Source organism: Elephas maximus, chromosome 7 (assembly GCF_024166365.1).
Source record: "Elephas maximus indicus isolate mEleMax1 chromosome 7, mEleMax1 primary haplotype, whole genome shotgun sequence".
Taxonomy (NCBI): Eukaryota; Metazoa; Chordata; class Mammalia; order Proboscidea; family Elephantidae; genus Elephas; species Elephas maximus.
Genome location: NC_064825.1, coordinates 107,689,514 through 107,710,100, shown reverse-complemented (window position 1 = coordinate 107,710,100; position 20,587 = coordinate 107,689,514). Strand labels below are relative to the sequence as shown.

Below are 20,587 nucleotides of genomic sequence, written 5' to 3'. Positions count from 1 at the left end.
TCATTAAGTGCCAAGCTTTGTGCTTACTTATATGTGCATTATGCTAGTTAATTTGCACTACACAAAATATGAATATTTGAGCAAAAGCAAAGAGCTAGTGTTTGGTGGAATAAAACAATAACAAGGGCAAACTAAATTAAAAAAAAGAATAAACCCTAAGTTTAGCCCATGCCTTTACCTAGTCAATATCCTGTGTGGCCTGTGAGTAACTTCACTTCACTGAGCCTCAGGTGTCTCATCAGGTATGAAAATATTCACATGCATCCCCTAAAGCTCCAATGCAGAATAAGAGATAATTATTTCAAAACATTTTGCTTAGTTCTCGGCACATAATGAGAGGCCCCGGGTGGCACAAAAGGTTAAGCACTTGGATCCCAGCAGAAGTGATGGCGGTTCAAACCCGCCCAAGGGACACAGGCTGGGTGACTGGCTTCAGGAGGGTCACGGTCTCGTTAGCCCCGTGAAATAGTTCTGGTCTGCACACGTGGGGTCACCGTGAGTCGGAATCTGCTAGATGCCAACCAACAACAGCAACGAGAAGCACATAGTGAACACGACATAAAAGTTAGCATTCTGTCCCGCTCATTTCTCTGCAGAAGTAGAGTAAAATGATTGAACTTTAAAAATCAAAACCATAAGTAATAAAACTTAACTATAAAAACAATGACAAGACAGGCTTCAAACAGTTTAAGGAAAAGGAGGCTAAACTTGAAAAAGAAGGGAAGCCTGCTAAAAAGTGATAATAGAAAGTAATCTAGAAAACAAATCCAGTGACAGCTCTGGTGCATTTGGCAGAAAAAAGAAAATGTGATTAAGAAAGAAGGATGCAGTCTTCCGGCACCTACAAAAGGAACAGTATTAGATGCAGGTCTATCTGTGCGTAGCGGAAGCAGAGGGATGTGGTAAAAATTGTTAAGGAAAAAGCCACAGTTCTGGATGTGTTTCCCACAGAGATCCTGAAATTTGTAAAATATCCAGGGAGATGAAGCAGCATGGGCTGGAGAGGAGGCCTGTGGCAGTTAAGCTGAAAGATAATTAGAGATCCCTCTGGCTCATCAACTCCAACTCTGTAAAGGCAGTTCTTTTTCATCACTTAAAAACCAGTGGTAAAGAAAGTATGTACATCTCACCCAATAAAAAAAAAAAAAATAGCAATGAAAAATATTCATCCATATGTATTATGATATATATATATATCTCCAAAGCAAATCCAGTGCCGTCGAGTCGATGCCAACTCAGAGCGACCCTATAGGAAAGAATAGAACTGCCCCATAGAGTTTCGAAGGAGTGCCTGGTGGATTTGAACTGCTGACCCTTCGGTTACCAGTCATAGTACTTAACTGCTACGCCACCAGGGTTTCCATATATATATATATATAATTCTATTCTGTTGTTAGGTGCCATTGATTCAGTTTGGAATCATAGCAACCCTATGTACAACATATATATAAACATGTATATGAAATTCATAATATATCATTCAATATTTATCCTTCTATGTACAATATAGAAAAACCTGGTTGTGTAGTGGTTAAGAGGTAAGGTTGCTAACCAAAATTTTGGCCGTTCAAATTCATCAGGCACTCCTTGGAAACCTTATGGGTCAGTTCTACTCTGTCCTATAGGGTCCTATGGGTTGAAATCAACTCGAGGTCAATGGGTTTGTTTTTCTTGGTTTGTTTCATTGTATGTACTATATATATATATACACACACACACACACATACATACAATTCAATATCTGAACTATATCCAACAGTAAAATAAATTGTTTTCTGATGAGTTTTTTTTTTTTTGAAACTTCTGAAAATGTGGGAGAAACAAGATCTGAAACTCCTAAGTATGAACAAAAGTAATCAGATTTTAAATGAAACTGTAACAAAGAATAATCCTCTAACAGCAAAACTAATTTTACCTTTTATTAATTTCTTTCCACTTTCCCTATTTAAAGGCAGAACAACACAGTAAATGGCTCCAGGGAATCTCACATGGGTGACTGAGTTCATTCTCATGGGAATCACAGACCTTCCTGAGCTCCAGGTCCCCCTTTTCTTTGTCTTCCTGGTGATCTATGGGCTGACTGTGGTAGGGAACCTGGGCACCATCATCCTCACCAGTGTGGACTCCAGACTTCAAACCCCCATGTACTTTTTCCTTCGACACTTGGCTATCACTAATCTTGGCAATTCTACCACCATTGCCCCTAAAATGTTGCTCAACTTCTTGGTTAAGAAGAAAACCATCTCATACTACTGTTGTGCAGCTCAACTAGGTGGATTCTTAGTTTTCGTGGTGGCTGAAATTTTCATACTGGCCGCAATGGCCTATGACCGTTATGTGGCCATTTGCAATCCCCTGCTCTACATGGTGGTGGTATCTCGGCAGATCTGCCTTCTGCTAGTATCCCTCACATACCTCTTCAGCCTTAGCACAGCACTGACTGTCTCTTCCTTTGTGTTCTCTGTGTCATACTGTTCTTCCAATGTAATCAACCATTTTTACTGTGATAACGTCCCTTTGCTAGCCTTGTCCTGTTCTGATACTTACATTCCAGAAACAGCAGTGTTTATATTTTCGGGTATCAATCTGTTTTTCTCCTTGATCATTGTTCTAATATCCTACTTCAACATTGTTCTCACCATTTTGAGGATACAGTCCTCAGAAGGGAGACAAAAAGCTTTTTCCACCTGTGCTTCTCACATGATGGCGGTCACTGTGTTCTATGGGACCCTCCTTTTCATGTATTTGCAACTGAGGACCAACCACTCATTAGATACTGATAAAATGGCCTCAGTCTTTTACACCCTCGTGATACCAATGGTGAATCCCCTCATTTACAGCCTAAGAAACAAGGAAGTGAAGGATGCACTGAAGAGATTCCTTAATAACCCATGCAAATCGCTCAAACTAATGTAAATATATAACTACAACTGTCTTCTTTTAACAGTCTTATTTTGCTCCTGACAAAGCTGCTTTTAAGTGAAGAAGTATTCTAAATGGTTTAAAAAAAAAAAAAAAAACTATTAATTTCGGTGAGAAAACTACTGATGCATTTTTTCCCAATTCATAATATCAGTCCCCCAGAGGGATAAAGGTTTCAATTATACAATGAAAACAAACTTACATATGTAATAAACAACAACTTAAAAATAAACAAATACATACTATAAATAAATTACAACTCGTTAAAAGGTATGTGTCTTATACCCTCTAAATATGGTATCTGTTGTTGTTGATATGTGCCATAAAGTTGATTCGTACTCATATTGACATTATGTGCAACAGAAGGAAACACTGCCTGGTCCTGAGCCATCCTCATGATCATTGTTATGCTTGACCCTGTTGTTGCAGCCACTGTGTCAATCCATCTCCTTGAGGGTCTTCAACCTAGGTGCCATATTTGGTTGCAAATGAGAAGGCGTAGCTCCAAACAAAAGGTACCTAGGTGGTACAAATTCTTTTCAGTAATCTAAATTTTGGAGAATCAGACTCACCCAGCAGTAAGAAAAGGCCTTGTGATTCTCTTCCTTTAAGATTGCAGCCAAGAAAACACTTTGGAGAGTTTCTACCTTGTAACACTTGGGGTCTTCATGAATTGAAATTGACTTGCCGGCAACTAACAACAACCATGTAGTCTGTAAACAAGGAAGAGAAAGCCTGATAATGGGTGATGGAAGTATATGAGAGTCATTGCTTGAAAGATGATAGAAAGTCAGATCATTCTACTTGATACACTCACCTTTGCCCAAGGACTAAACATTTTATTATAATTTTACATTTTTGAATACCATATCCTCCATTAATAACCTTTTGCACCTTTTTCTCCATCTATCACATTTGTGAACCCATTATTGTCTTACACTTAAAATAAACTTATAACATATGAAAGTAAACATGTAGGGGAAAATAAAAACTAAGCCCAAGAGTGCTTTGAAACACAACTTGTGCCATAGCAGACTGAAATAAATATATAAGCATTCTGCATTTTTCCTCCTCTCTCATAGACATGTGCACAAAGCAAAAAAAATTATGTTGAGCTAGTCATGTTTTATAATTAAATTATTTCCAAATGATATTTTCATACTAAAATCTGTTGTATACTTTATTGTCTTTAATATGAAACTGTCAACATTAAACATCACTTCTTCTCAGATTTTTATTTAGTGTGGTGAAAGTGTTATTAGACCAAAAATGTCATCTCTTAAATGTGGTAACAATTATCAAAAAACTTACTACAAAAAAGAAAAAAAAAGTTAATAGTCATGTGAGTTATTGCTGTGTATGTCAATGCTACTAACATGCAATGGCGTGAGGGAGAGTAGGTGTGGCATGTGATGTAAGGACAGTCTTTGACATAAAATAAGCTTATGACAATTTCAGGAAGGTCAGACATGAGGCACAACCAGGAACTCGGAGATTCACAGAAATGAGTCCATTTCTAACCTTGGTCATAAATAAACAGAATAGCTGAAGGCAGGCAAGATAAAATATGTGATGGACATTTCTGACCTCAAAAGACAAAATCAGCTATAATTTAATCCCATTAGTCTGTAAACTTTTCATGTTAATTGCTAATGTGTTTCTTTGCTTTTACTTTATTCAGAGTGTGTTTGGTTTCAGCAGCTTACAATTACAGAACTGTGTTTCCCATTAGAAAACTATTTTCTTTGGGTATGGCTCCATGTGTAGAATTAGAGCAAAAGGCTAAACTCACATTACAACATTTCCAATGCTGTTTAAAATAAATGAATGAATAAATAAATAAACCTGTTGTCTTAGAGTGATTCCTACACATTGCAACCCCATGTGTATCAGAGTCGAACTTTCCCAGAAGGTTTTCAATGACCTTTCAGAAGTAGATTGCCAAGTCTTTCTTCTAAGACACCTCTGGGTGGATTCAAACCACCAAATTTTCAGTTAGCAGTCAAGAACTTAACAAATATACAACATCCAGGGACTCTATCCAATGCCATACACTGAAATACACATACAGTTTGGTTGATTGCTAAACATTTTGCTAAATGAATAAAGATCAAAAATGGGAAATTCACTGTTTTCTACCTTATAATTTGGTTCACAAGTATGTATTTCCTAAAAATAATTATGCTGTTTTTATATTACTTTCTTATTGCTATAACAAATTACCTCAAATTTAATGCCTAAAAACAACACAAATGTATTATCTCACAGTTTTGACAGTAAGAAGTCCATAATGAGTCTAATTGCACTAAAAGCAAGGTGTTAGCTTGGATGCCCTAGAGGAAAATGTTTCCTGCCTTTTTCACCTTGTAGAGGCAGCAAATATTCCTGGGATAGTGACCCCTTCCAGTTATCAATCCTATCCCTCTCACTTCTGCTTCCATTACCTTCTCGGGATCTCCTGCATACATTTTGTCTTCTAAGAACTCTTTTGATTACATTGGGCTCACCTGGACAACCCTGGGACACATTATATCAATAAAGTCCCTTTTGTCATGTAATATATTCACAGTTTCTGGGAATTAGGATTTGGACATCTTTGAGGGTTCGTGAAACTGTGTTCTACATCACATTGGAATATTTTGTGAAATTAGACAATGTAAAATCTTGCACCTCTCTCAAGTACAAGAGCTCAATAAAATAATCCCACTAAAATGTACACAATATATATCTGTTTTACATTGTTTAGATACAAAATTTGTTCTATACAAACTATACATTGAGACTTCTTGGATTAAGAATGAACAACAACAACAAAACATTTTGCTTGAAGATTGCAGAAAGTGTGTACCCAGGTAAACATGCACTCACATATCATTTGTTACACTTCTAGTGAGAAATTCTGAATCAGACAAGTTAACCAACCAGGCATATTGGTCAAGCATGTATTTTTAATGAAGTAAGATATGAAAAACAATTTATCTCTCAACTCCAGTCTTCTACTGTCAAAGTTTACCCCATGGGGGCATTAGCATCTCCAAACTTCCAGGTTATGCCTGTCCGGGTGCCAAGGTGGTTCCCTGGCATCTTGTGCCTGAACAGCTATAGTAAAACCACTGAGGGGATCAGGCAAGATGGGGTGCATGGAAGTTTTGAAGCAAGTCACCACCTGGGCAAAAGTGTGAAAGGTAGGAAAGGCTTCAAACAGCTGCCACAGGAGCCCACAGGCTGTACTGCAGGAGAGGCTAGAGCTCTCACCCAACTCCATAAGGTAGGGCTGTCTGGTCAGACAGCATGGCAAGTGTGTAACTCTTGAGTGGAGCACATATTGAATCCCTTCAAGAGCCTGAGAATAAAAAAATAAGATACTGATTTTGTTTTAACACTAAGTGCTTGATCAAATAAAAAATGTTTTTTTATGATATGGAATAAACATCTATTTCGACCTCATCTATAGTTCCAATTATATTATCAGTTAACATGTCACCCAGACTCTATGACCCACCCATCATTTCTTTCTGTGTTGGTGGTATTTTGCTCTGCTACTTTACACACAGTGGGAACTTTTAACCTGTCTTGTGCAATCAATGAAATTAGATGTACTTTGTGTAATATCCCTCTACTCTTTGCTATGTTGTGTTCTGACACTTACATCGACCACCTTCTTTTCTTCTATTTTGTGGGTTCTATAGAGGGTTTTTTTTTTTTATAGAGATATTCACCACCCTGATTGTCTTGATACCCTATGGTTTCATTTTCTTGGCCATTCTGAAGATTCCTTCTGCTGATAGGAGGTGAAAAGTGTTTTCCATTTTTGGCTCTCACTTAACTGGAGTGTCAGTTTACCATGAACAATCCTCTTCATATTTGTGAGACCAAGTTCCAGCTACACTTTGGGTCATGGCATGATAGTGTCAGTATTTGGCACTGTTGTGACAGCCATGCTGAATACCATTACCTGCAGTTTGAGGAACAAAGATGTAAAAGAAACAATAAAAAAAATGTGTTAGTGTGAAATATACAATAAGGCATATTTTTAGCAATAACAATTAAAAAAATCAAGAGTCAAGATCTATGTCTCAATATGAAAAAGATATACAAAAAAGAAATTTTTGTTTTAGTTTCTTAGTGTCTTTCTATTCTTTCTGAACATTTGAAATAAAGATGTCTTAATGTATGCTATTTTAAAACATGTGCAGAAAAACTATGCCATGAAAAAAAATAAAAATTTTTTTGCCATGAGTTTGCTTCTTATTATGTTCATACTACCTCATGAAATGGTTGAACATCGACTAATTCTTTTTCGTATAATGACTCTGTGTGTTCCTTCCATCTTCTTTTGATGCTTCCTACATCGTTTAATATTTTCCCCATAGAATCCTTTACTATAGCAACTTGAGGCTTGAATTTTTTCTTCAGTTCTTTCAGCTTGAGAAACACCGAGTATGTTCTTCCTTTTAGTTTTTCTGTCTCCAGCTCTTTGCACATGTCATTATAATACTTTACTATGTCTTCTCCAGCCGCCCTTTGAAATCTTCAGTTCTTTTACTTCATCACTCCTTCTTTTTCTTTAGCTGCTTGACATTCAAGAGCAAGTTTCAGAGTCTCCCCTGACATCCATCTTGCTCTTTTCTTTCTTTTCAATGACCTCTTGCTTTCTTCGTGTATGATGTCCTCGATGTCATTCCACAACTTGCCTGGTCCTCAGTCACTAGTGTTCAACACGTGAAATCTTTTCCTGAAATGGACTCTAAATTCAGGTGGTACTGAAAGATGAAGTCCAAGCTGCTCTGAAGGCATTGGTGAAAAATAAGGCTCCAGGAATTGATGGAATATCAATCGAGATGTTTTAACAAATGGATGCAGAGGTGAAGGTGCTCACTAGCCTATGCCAAGATATATGGAAGACAGCTTCCTGGCCAACTGACTGGAAGAGATCCATATTTATGCCTATTCCCAAGAAAGGTGATCGAACCGAATGGGAAAAATATAGAACAATGTTATTAACATCACACGCAAGCAAAATTTTGCTGAAGATCATTCAAAAACAGCTGCAGTAGCGTATCAATAGGGAACTGCCAGAAACTCAGGCTGGCTTCAGAAGAGGAACCAGGGATATCATTGCTGATGTCAGATGGATCTTGACTGAAAGCAGAGAATACTAGAAGGATGTTTACCTGTGTTTTATTGGCTATCCAAAGACATTCGACTGTGTGGATCATAACAAATTATGGATAACACTGAAAAAATGGAAATGCCAGAACACTTAATTATGCTCATGAGGAACCTTTGTATAGATCAAGTGGCAGATGTTTCAACAAAACAAGAGGATACTGATTGGTTTAAAGTCAGGAAAGGTATGCATCATGACTGTAGCCTTTCACCATACGTATTCTATCTGTATGCTGAGCAAATAATCAGAGCGGTCAGACTATATGAGAAGAATGGAGCATCAGGATAGGGGGAAGACTCATTAACAACCTGCATTAAGCAGATGACACAACCTTGCTTGCTGAAAGGCACTTACTAATGAAGATCAAAGATCACAGCCTTCAGTATGGATTGCACCTCAACATAAAGTAAAAATCCTCACAACTGGACCAATGAGCAACATCATGATAAAAGGAGATAAGACTGAAGTTGTCAAAGATTTCATTTTACTTGGATCCAAAATCAATAGCCACGGAAGCAGCAGTCAAGAAATCAAAAGACTCATTGCATTGGGTAAATCTCCTGCAAAAGACCTCTTTAAAGTGTTGAAAAGCAAAGATGTCACCTTGAAGACCAAGGTGCACCTGACCCAAGCCATGGTATTTTCAGTGGCATCATATGCATGTGAAAGCTGGACGAAGAATAAGGAAGACTGGGGAAGAATTGATGCCTTTGAACTGTAGTGCTGGCGAAGAATATTGACTATACCATGGACTGCCAAAAAAATGAACAAATCTGTCTTGGAGGAAGTGCAACTAGAATGTTCCTTAGAAGCAAGGATGGCAAGACTGAGTCTTACATACTTTGGACATGTTGTCAGGAGGGATCAGTCCCTGGAGAAGGACATTATGCTTGGCAAAGTACAGGGTCAGCGGAAAAGAGGAAGACCCTCAACGGGGTGGACCGGCTCAGTGGCTGCAACAATGAGTTCAAGCAAACAACTATTGTAAGGATAGTGCAGGACCGGGCAGTGTTTTGTTCTGTTGTACATAGGGTCGCTATGACTCCATGGCACCTAACAACAACAACAAAGTGTTCATACTGGATATGTATATGTGTATTTATGCATATATATGTATATACCTATACACATACACATAATGGCTGTAATATACACATATATACACATGAAGACATATACGTATATGATCTTTATGTAGAATATTGTGTATTTATGTTGTCTTGCTTATACATATATACTTGGAAATGAAAAAATAGTAAAATGTATTTATTTAGTGTGGTGTAATTTAAATAATAAAAATTTAGAAGTAAAGTTTCAATAAATTTTAAAAAAATGATTCAGGAGTTGTTTGAGCAGAACTTGTTTTCTTTTTCTAATGAATTTTTTTACGTGCAGCAAAATCAGTGGACAGCATATAGCTAAAGAAATCAACATGGATAAATCTGCAAACATACATTTGAGTGAGCAGAAAATTGCAAAATAAGACACTCAGTACTATGTAAAATAATTAAAGATATCTTCAGATTTATGTTTTGATGGGTACATAAATATATAGTTAATAACAACAAGAATATCATTAAAAGTTGTGGATAAGGGTTACCTCTGGGTAAGGATACTCTGAGCTGGTGGTTTGAATCCAAGCAGAGGCACCTCGAAAGACCTGCTGAAACTTTATAGCCGTTGAAAACGGTATGGAGCACAGTTCTACTCTGACACATATGGAGCCACCTTGAGTCAAAATTGGCTGGAGGGAAACTGGTATTAGGTATTAAAAAATACCAAAATCAAGAAGGAAGAGGTGTATCCTGCACTATAGAAGTCAGTATCTTAGAGAATGAGACACAACTTGTCATGGTTTCTTTGTCAAAGTTAAAATAATTTTACAGATTGATTACAGCATGGGATACAAAATCCTGATGTTTAATTTCACATTTCAGGGTGGGTATTTCATTCATTCGTTTGTTCATTCATTCATTCATTCCATCAGTCAGTGAGTTGGTTAGCAAGTGTCTTTTGGACATCTACTCTATCCTGGGTATTATTTTAGAAGATGGTAATAAAAAGGAAAACTAATCAGACACATCCTTCCCTCTTATAAAGGTTATAGGCTAGAAAATGCCCCAAGAAAGTAAGAAAGAATTGGTGATGATATTAAATTGCAATATTTACTCATTATTTGAAAGAAGATTGTACCCTGATGTGAAAAAATACATTTTTTTTACTTAAATTAACTGAATATAAAAACTACAAATGATACCAGATATGATTTCTACTTTAATAATTTTAATAAAAAGTTGATATTTAGCCTCTTTATAAACTTCACATTTCGAATTTGGTGTATATCATCTGGTTTTTACAGCAAATATACCAGAGTTTGATATTGGAAGGGAGGTTTTGTGTTATCCCCAATATTCACATTTAATTTATCCATAGGGGTAGAATTCTGTATTTTCCAGCTGCTGGATTTTCTTCATCCATAACCCAGGAGCACGGGCCAGAGTACTGAAGGGTATATTAAAAAAAATAATAATAATGATACAGAAACGCAGCAGGTGTTTCTTATTCAATTTACTCATTTAAACAAGTCCCTAGGCTATCTCCACATTCTCATTTTTTGGGTGAAATTTTGAGTGGAGCTTCGCTTAAGGAGCTTTCAATTTGTCTTTCTTTCCCTGGGGAATCAGACCTTTATCTGGGAATTCTAGTCCTCATGTTCAGGGACTGGGGCCTAGACACATACATACATTAGTGTTAGGGTCTTAAGGAACTTCAGATCTTTGTAAAACTCTCCAGCATGCTTCGTGGAGTAAACTTAGGAGTGGATCTCGAATCTCTGTGCACAGGTGGGTTAAACCAAATGTTTCCCTATTACTAGGTCTAGATGTGAGGACTAAGTACCTTAAAAACTCTATCAATTCAAGTCAAACTCAGAACTGAAATGGTTTCTTCTGTCTGTTTTCCAGGTGGAAACCCTGGTGGCATAGTGGTTAAGTGCTATAGTAATTAACCGAGAGGTCAGCAGTTCAAATCCACCAGATGCTCCTTGGAAACTCTATGGGGCAGTTCTACTCTGTCCTCTAGGGTCACTATGAGTTGGAATTGCCTCGATGGCAGTGGGTTTGGTTTGGTTTTTGCTCTTTTCCAAGTGACAGCAATCCTTGCCCATTGATAGCTGAGTGGAAGTGATGGCTGTGTAATGACTGAAGTAACTGTCTTTAATGACTTAAGTAAATGTCTTAATAAATTAATAACAGTCTTAATGACTACTGAAAAATGAGACTGAGCATTGTTAAAGGAGATGTGAAAAAAATAACCAAATCAATGGTCAGTGATGATTATCTAAGAGAATGGAGAAGATTTAGCATATTGCTTTTTACATATGATGAACTTGATATTTTTAGGGAAGCAAATATTTACCAGATTGTCTTAACCCAGGTAGAGTTACTGCTAAAAATATCAGCTGTAGTGAGTTGTGACAGGGTCATGGAGCATTTGGAGCACAAAAATGTAAAGATTCTAAACCTTATCATCTTACAGTGAGATTAACAATAAATTGAGAATTTCACATTTTCTCTATGCAGATGTCAAAGTTGAAGAATTTCTTGAGCATTTTTGAAATTCTAGTTATTGATACCCTACGTTAGCCACGGTCTTACATTTCTATTATTAGCAATTAGGGATACAAAGAATGGAAGTAATTATGTGTGCTTACTTTTTCCATTGTGAATGAAAGCCAGGGAAATATGATGATATGATATAGAAAAAAATCATAAACTTGATTCTTATTCACAATCTAAAGCAGTGAATATGATACCAATTGATAATACAGTGATAACTTTTTGAAATTAAATATATATGTAAATATATGTAAAATCTAATATTGAAACTATGTTTAACAGTGAATAAATGAATAGTTTGGGCCGACAATTCAAAGAAACAACCTCAGTCCTCAGTTGTTCTCTGGTGACTTTGTATTTCTGAAATTTGTGAAAAAACAGGGAGAAAACTAAGATCTGGAACTCTTAACTGTTTTTGAATGGAAGTAAAATGACTGTAAATAAAACTTTGACAAGGAATAACCTAAGAGCAAAAATTTTTTTGCCATCCGTTAATGTCTTTCCATTTTTCCCATTTAAAGACAAAATCAACACAATACATGGCTCCAGGAAATCTCACATGGGTGACTGAGTTCATTCTCATGGGTCTCTCAGACCGTCCTGGGCTCCAGGTCCTCCTTTTCTTTGTCTTCCTGGTGATCTATGGGCTGACCGTGGTAGGGAACCTCTGCATCATCACCCTCACCAGTCTCGACTCTCAACTTCAAACCCCGAAGTACTTTTCCCTCCAATACTTGGCTATTATCAATCTCAACAGTTCTACTGTCATTGCCCCCAAAATGCTGGTCAACATCTTGTTTAAGAAGAAAACTATCTCTTACTACTGTTGTGCAGCTCAACTTGGTGGATTTGTAGTTTTCATTGTGGCAGAGATTTTCATGCTGGTCACAATGGCCCATATGCAACCCCCTTCTTTACATGGTGGTGGTATCTTGGCAAATCTGCCTTCTCTTAATATCTTTCATATACCTCCACAGTCTGACCATAGCACTGACTGTCTCTTCCTGTGTGTTCTCTGTATCATATTGTTCTTCCAATGTAATCAACCATTTTTACTGTGATAATGTCCCTTTGCTAGCCTTGTCCTGTTCTGACACTTACAGTCCAGAAATAGCAGCATTTACCTTTTAAGGGATCAATTTGTTTTTCTCTATGATCATTGTTCTAATATCCTACTTTAACATTATCCTTGCTGTTTTGAGAATACAGTCCTCAAAGGGGAGACAAAAAGCTTTTTCCACCTGTGCTTCTCACATGATAGTGGTCACTGTGTTCTATGTGACTCTTCTTTTCGTGTATTTGCAACCAGGACCAACCACTCATTAGGTACTGATAAAATGGCCTCAGTCTTTTACACCCTAGTGATACCAATGCTGAATCCTCTCATTTACAGCCTAAGGAACAAGGATGTGAAGAAGGCAGTGAAGAGATTCCTTAATAACCCATGCAAATCACTCAAACTAATGTAAATATATAAGTACAAATGTCTCCTTTTAAAGTCTTAATTTGGTCCTGAAAAATCTGCTGTTAAGTGAAGAGGCATTAAATAGCTAAAAAAAAAAAAAAAAAAAGAAGAAAAAGAAAAACTATTAATCTCAAAGGGGAAAATATCGATGCATTTTTATCCCAATTAAAAATACCCACTATTCCTAGATAGAAAAATGCTTCAAAAATGCAATGAAAAAAAAAAACAGTGCTCACTTAGGCAACACATACACTAAAATTGGAATGATAGAGAGAATATTAGCATGGCCCCTGGGCAAGGACGACACTCAAATTTGTGAATTGTTCCATATTTTTTTGATTTGTAAACATTCACTTAAAGCACAATAAAAAATTTTTAAAAACTTACATTTGTAATAAACAACAATTTGAAGGTAAAAAAACATGTATTATAAATAGAATACAAGTTATTAAAAGATTTGTTTCTTATTCTGTCTAAATAAGATATCTAGGTGGTACAAAATATTTGCCCTAACCTAAAGCTTTGTATATTGAACTCCCTGTGGTACCAAGGAAGAAAATGCCTGCTGATTTTTTTCCCTTAAGATTACAGCCATTAAAACCACATGAAAAAGTTCTACTATGTACACATGGGGATGTCAAGAGTTAGAATTGACTTGACGTCAATTAACAACAACATCATAGTCTCTAAACAAGAAAGAGAAAGCCTGATAAAGGGTGGTGGAGATATATAAGAACCATTGCTTGCGAGATGAGATGATAGAAAGCCTGATCATTCTCCTTGGTACACCCACCTTTTGTCCAAGGGCTAGACATTTTATTATAAGTTTACTTTTTTTTTTTTAATACCATATTCTCCATTCATATAACTTTGGCACCATTTTCTCCATCTATCACATTTTTTGTTCCTCCATTGTTGTCTTGCTCTTAAAATAAATTTATAACCCAGAGAAGTAAACAGGCATTAAGCCTAGGGTGCTTTGAAAGGCCACATGTGCCACAGCAGACTGAAATAAACATAAAAGCATTCTACCTTTTTCCTCCTCTCTCTCAACACCAGTACGCAAAGCAAAAATTGATGTTCAGCTAATCATGACAAAATTCAAAGTTTTCCATAGGATATTCTCATACTAAAAACTATTGTGTAGACTTTGTTATCTTTGCAATAAAGCATAACATTAAACACAACTTCCTAGCACATTTTATTTAGTGTGTTTTGGGTGAAAATATTATTAGATCAAAAATGTCATCGCTTAAAAGGTAACAATTCTCTGGAAACCTATAGCAAAAAAAAAAATTAAAACTCGTAGGAGTCATATCTATACATGTACAATGCTACTAAGATGTGGTGGAGTGAGGCATAGTGGGTAAGACATATGAGGTAAAGACAGGGTCTGGGAATAAAGCCATGACATTTTCAGGAAAGTCAGACATAATTCAAAACCAGGAATTGTGAGGCTTACATAAGTAAATCAATTTGTAACTTTAGCCATACATATTCATAATTTGAATTCCTTCTGCATCTTTAAAAAAACATTATAAGACATGTTTAAAGAGTTCTGCTTTCATCATCAGATATAAAACGGATTAAGCTGCTGTAGAAAATTCTGAATATTACAGTAATTTATGGAAAATTGAAGCATATACTCAACAAATAGTGTACCTCAATCCAGGTTTTTGAGTGTAGGCAATAAAAAAATTACAATGAAAGCTGGGGAATTGCACATCAAAGGTTTCCTCAATAGGGAAATCAAATGTATCCTGGATAATTAACAAACACCCGATGGTATTGCTCCCTGTTCTCAAATACTTTAGAATTAATGAAAATTTATGTTCAAGCTCCATGGGGAGTATCTCAAGGGGAGAATAAAAAAAAAAAAAAACAGTGCCGAAGAGTCAATTCTAAATTCTTCTTATGGTTACAGTAAGATTAGGAAGCACTTGGGGGAACAAGAACTTATTTCTCACCTTAGGTGAGTAGATGGCACTGGTCTGCGTGTTTATCAATGAGCTCCAGTCATTATTCTTGACCCTTGCTTTCAATTTAGATTATATTCATGAGTATAGTCAGCAAAGTCCGACTCAAGATACTATACCGTATCTACTAATAACGTCTTAACTATGTTATCATGTGTTTTTACCACCATTATTATGTTCTTTGAGGAAAGCAAAAAACTTCATTTCTATTTGTTATGATTTCCATATTGATTCTGGAATTTTCTGTGTACGTGTGTTAGTTGCCATCAAATTGGTCCCCACTCATAGAGACTCTATGTAGAACAGAAAGAAACACTGCCCGGTCCTGTACCATCCGCACAATCCTTGCTGTGCTTAAGCCCATCATTGCAGTCACTGTGTCAGTGCATCTCCTTGAGCTTCGTCCTCTCTTTCGTTGACCCTATACTTTACCAAACATGATGTCCTTCTCCAGGGACTGATCTGGTCTGATAATATGTCCAAAGTATGTGAGACAAAGTCTAACCATCTTGCTTCCAAAAATTGAATATTCTGGGGGCGGATAAGCATTGTTTGAAAGCTTCGCCTAGAATGTTGTTTAGACCAAGACTCCATTGGTCAAGTTGAGGATAATGATGCTGAGTGAGTGTTCATGTCTCAAATAGTAATAGTTTTATGATAGGGATTCCTGTTATTCAACAATGCAATAGTATCATCATACCCTGTTTTCATGCATTTACACAATGTCCTTTGTGATGAGAATATTTCATTTGTGGTTGCATCCAAAAATATTACACAAGAGACTGAGATTGTCAGGGTTTAAATGCTCCCATAAGCAGACCCTGGGCTTAAGACTAGATTATATGTTTATTTGGCAGGGGATTCCAGGAATCATAAATGAGGAAATGGAGAATAAGAGACAGAGAAGGGAGAAAATCTAATGGTGTAAAGAGCAGATTGCTGTTGTAAGCAACTGTGTCAATTGCTTGAGATATTTTGTGATGTCCTGCAAAACCTTTCTTGGAATTGTCCTAAGACAGGAAAGCCAGGGATTTGGGGTATTTATTCACTGATTCTTGTAACTTATTAGTTGAGAATTGCTCATCGACATATGAAATGCTGGGAACTTCCACATTGCCTTTCATATGGTCTGAGCAAGCTCCCAAGGCACTGACAAAAGCCCCACAGGCAAAGGAGTAAAACACTTGACGTGGAAAACTGCCAGCAAGCCAGAAAATATCTACAAGGGCTACAGTCAGAGGTAGCCAAGGTGATGGGGGTGAGGAAGTACACATTTTTCTCTGTGGTAACATTTGCCATTGAAAGTTGATGGCAAAGCCAAAATAAAATATTAGACATCTTGACTTGATATACTCATCTTGCTGCAGTAATAGCATGCCTGGCACCTACTGTCTATCTTTGTATGACAGTTCCAGGTTCTTATTCATAAGGCAGTGAGGCTAAGGCTTAGAAGCATCTCCAAATATATTTTTAATTAAGGCTGAGTTTTAAATCAGCACAATTAAAAGCCCAGGGATTGTCAATCCTTGGAAGAACTATAAATCAGATATATGCATTCAACTTTCAGTATTGTTGATCTTCCAACACCCTGTATATCCAGGTTTGGGGGTTTCTTTTCTCCTCTCATTCACTGAGGGGAGTTTTCATCCTGAGCAGTTCTCCATGTCATAAATTTCTCATGTTGAAAGTGAATTGAGAAAGCTATATTTGGAGGATGGGAACAGGTGGATAAGAGACTTTCTCATAACTCCCTTAAGAGTCAGTTATAATGACATGGGCACAATGCAAATCTCAGAGTATAATTTTTTTTTTCCATATATTTGAGAATTGGGCAATTTGTTGTTTGGGTTGTTAGGTGCAATTGAGTCAGTTCTGACTCACAGCAACCACGTGTACAACAGAAGGTTCTGTCGTACATGTGGCCCTGTGCCATCCTCACAATAGTTGTTATGTTTAAGTTCATTGTTCCAGCCACCGTGTCATTCTGTCTTGTTGAGGGTCTTCTTCTTTTTTGCTGACCTTCTACTTTAGCAAGCATCATGTCCTTCACTAGGGGAAGGTCACTGGTGATAATATGTGGAAAGTACATGAGACAACGTCTCAACATCCTTGCTTCCAAGAAGCACTCTGGCTGTATTTCTTCCAAGACAGACTTCTTCTGATATTTAATTTCATGGTGCAGAATGGGTATTTCATTCATTCATTCATTCCATTGGTCAGTGAGTTAGTTACCAAATAATTTCTGGACACCTTCTCTTTCCTGAGTATTATTTTAGAAACTAGTAATAGAAATGTAAACTATCCAGACATGCCCCTTTCTGTTACAAAGCTTATGGACTAGAAAATGCCCCAGAGGGAATAAGAAAAATTTTTATTTATATTTAGCAGTAATAACTATACATTATTTGAAAGAAGATTGCAGGCTGATATGAAAATATATTTTTCACTCAAATAAATTGAATGAAAAAAACTAGAAGTGATACTAGATATGATTTATACATTGATAACTTTAATAAAATTGATAGTCTCTACAAATTTCACATTTTGAATTTGGCAAATATCATCTGGTTTTCACAATAAATGCACCAGGGCTTGTTCTTGACACTAGAAGGGAGGCTTTGTGTTAAGTTCTATCCCTAATATTCACATTAAATTTGTTCACTGGAGCCAGAATCCTGTGCTTTCCAACTGTTGAATTTTCTTCAGCCGGCGGCCAAGAGTACTGCCCCAAGAATATAAGGGTACATTAAAAAAAAAAAAAAAAGGTGGAATTATTGTATGTGTTTGTCATTCAATGTCATCATTTCAACAATTCCCTAAGCTATCTCCACATTTTCACTGGGTGAAATTTTGAGAGGAGCCTTGCCTAATGAGCCTTCAATTTGTCTTTTCTTTCCCTGGGGAATCAGACCTTCATCTGGGAATTCTAGTCCTCATGTTCAGGGATTGGGACCTAGAAACAAACATATTTTAGTGAGAAGGTCTACAGGAACTTCAGACCTTTGTAAAATTCTCCAGCATGCTTCATGGAGTAAACTTAGGCGTGGATCTCAGCAGATCTCTCTGCACAGGTAAGTTAAACCAAATGTTTTACCTATTACTAGGTCTAGTTGTAATAACTAAGTATCCTGAAAGCTCTATCCATTCAAATCAAACGCAGACCTGAAATGATTCCTTCTCTGTCCTCTTTTCTAAGTGACTACACTCTCTGCCCACTGCTTGCTAAGTGAAAGTGGCAGTTATGTAATGCCTTAAATAGTAATCAGACATACCTACTGATAAATGAGACTGAGCATTGTTAAAGAAGTTGTGTAAAAAAAAAAAAAAAAGAAGTAAAATCAGTGACCAGCTTTGATTATCTAAAAGATTGGAGAAGAATTGAGCATATTGCTTTTTACATATGTTGAATCTGATATTTTTAGGGAAGCAGGTATTTACCAGATAGTCTTAATCCAGGTAGAGTTACTGCAAAAACATCAGCTGTAATGAGTTGTGACAGGTTCCTATAGCATTTGGAGCACAAAAATGGAAAGATACTAAACCTCATCTTTTAGCAATGAGATTAATGACGAAATGAGAGTTACAAAATTTCTCTATGCAGATGTCAATGTTGAAAATGTTTTTGAGCATTTTTTAAATCCTTGACTAATTATACCTTACCCGGCACGTGTTACATTATGAGCAGTTACGTATACAAAGAACAGAAGTAATTTTGTGCCCTAATTTCTTCCATTGTTTATGAAAGCCAGGAAGATGGGATGATATGGCATAGCAAAAGGCATAGACTTGATTCTTACTCATGGTCTAAAGAAGCGAATATGATGATATTTGATAACACAGCAATAACTTTTTGAAATTAAAAATATGTGTATATATACATAAACATATGTATACATATGGACTCACACATACATGTGTGTTTGCATATATAAAGGTTTAAGCATACACATATTTATAAATTTTACACAGATGGGAAGTAGAAATTTTACTTAAAGTTATAGTGAAACACTGTATTAAAATATATTGTTCATATAAAAGTAGTTCAAATTAATGAAATTAAAGAAAAATAGGTACATGGTAATACTGTGCATATAAAAATATGACAAAGTTTTTAGACATTATATACATATTGAAAATCTGGGAATCCAAGCTCCAGAGCAATACAGAAAATGAATGGTCATTCCAGGGAGTATATATCACCTTGACATGAAGGGAAATATTTTCTGCCTTAGAAATAGCAGAATTGATGGATGTTTTAGAGGGCACACTATACCAGATAAGGAACCTTGGTGACACAGTAGTTAAGTGCTCGGCTGCTAACCAAAGCGTGGGCAGTTCGAACCAACCACCTGCTCCGCAGAAGAAAGACTTGGCGGTCTGCTTCCATAAAGATTACAGCCTTGGGAACCTGATGGGGCAGTTATGCTCAGTCCTATACGGTCACTCACTATGAGTCGAATCAACTGAACAGCACTGGGTTTGGTTAGGTTTTCAGTCTATACCTGATAGGAAACTTCTCAAGTGTTCCTGAAATACAAGGTTGTACGTTTCCAAGAAAGAGCTTCAAAATCTCTTAAAGAAATAAAATTGAAGGTTTTTTTCCCCCTTCCTGATTTTTGCATTGCCCAGGATGATAAACCCTAGGATGAAAAAATCCCTGGTGCCAACAGTCAGTCCCCAGGTAGCTGGTGGCCACTGAGAGCCCATATTGAGAAGCAATTTTTGCCCCTAACACGCTACACCTCCAAATAAGTTAAATGGGGATATACTCTTGAAATCAACTCAGAAGCTCTTTGAGAATTAGCTGACATCATCATTTCTTATCCAAATTATGACACTTTTGACAGTGAGAAGGGACATTAAAACCATTAACATTAGGTGTATTTTCTCAAAAGTGTATTTACTGACAAGCTATTATGTGAGTAGGTCTATAAAATATTTCTGTTCAAAAAATAAGTTGAAAATTAAAATCATCATTAGTACATTAACATAAGTCTTTTCTGGGATGAATGCTAAATCAGACGAGGTGCTGGGGTGGGGGGAACAGGAGAAAATGGGGGCTGTTCTACAGAAGCAATTTTTCTGACATATACTCACTGAAATAGAGCAACTCTAATGTTTCCCTCATTTGTATATTAAAAGAGAAGGGAACTAACAAAAACCAAACACACTAGATACATATGAATATTCTCCCTCCACACAGCTAATCGCACAAATGCCTGGTAAATGGTGCACTGAGGAACATGGAGTGTAGAAACCAGGCAGGAAATATTTTCATCAAAGGGAGTGTTGCTATGAGATTTTCCAGGGTGAGCTTACCTTGTTATAAAACTTGTCATTTTGATTTCATGGTACGGCACAAAAGATATGGGCTAGTTGGTGCAACACAATGGGATCAACTTGTCTGGAACATTTGATGTAGGGAATAAAGTGCCTT

The 20,587-nt window shown here is 36.6% G+C and overlaps 1 protein-coding gene, 1 non-coding gene and 1 pseudogene across 2 annotated transcripts; all 3 read left to right on the top strand.

Moving 5' to 3' along the window:
* Nucleotides 1-1,968: 1,968 nt before the first annotated feature.
* Nucleotides 1,969-2,916, top strand: LOC126079343 (olfactory receptor 8J2-like). The gene has a single exon (XM_049890290.1). The coding sequence runs from the start codon at nt 1,969-1,971 to the stop codon at nt 2,914-2,916; it is 948 nt and encodes a 315-aa protein (XP_049746247.1).
* Nucleotides 2,917-12,248: 9,332 nt separating this feature from the next.
* LOC126080965 (olfactory receptor 8J2-like) lies at nt 12,249-13,178 on the top strand (annotated as a pseudogene).
* Nucleotides 13,179-13,402: 224 nt separating this feature from the next.
* On the top strand, nt 13,403-13,509 carry LOC126081310 (U6 spliceosomal RNA). Its single transcript, XR_007518356.1, has one exon. It is a non-coding gene; the product is annotated as a U6 spliceosomal RNA (small nuclear RNA).
* The last annotated feature ends 7,078 nt before the right edge of the window (nt 13,510-20,587 follow it).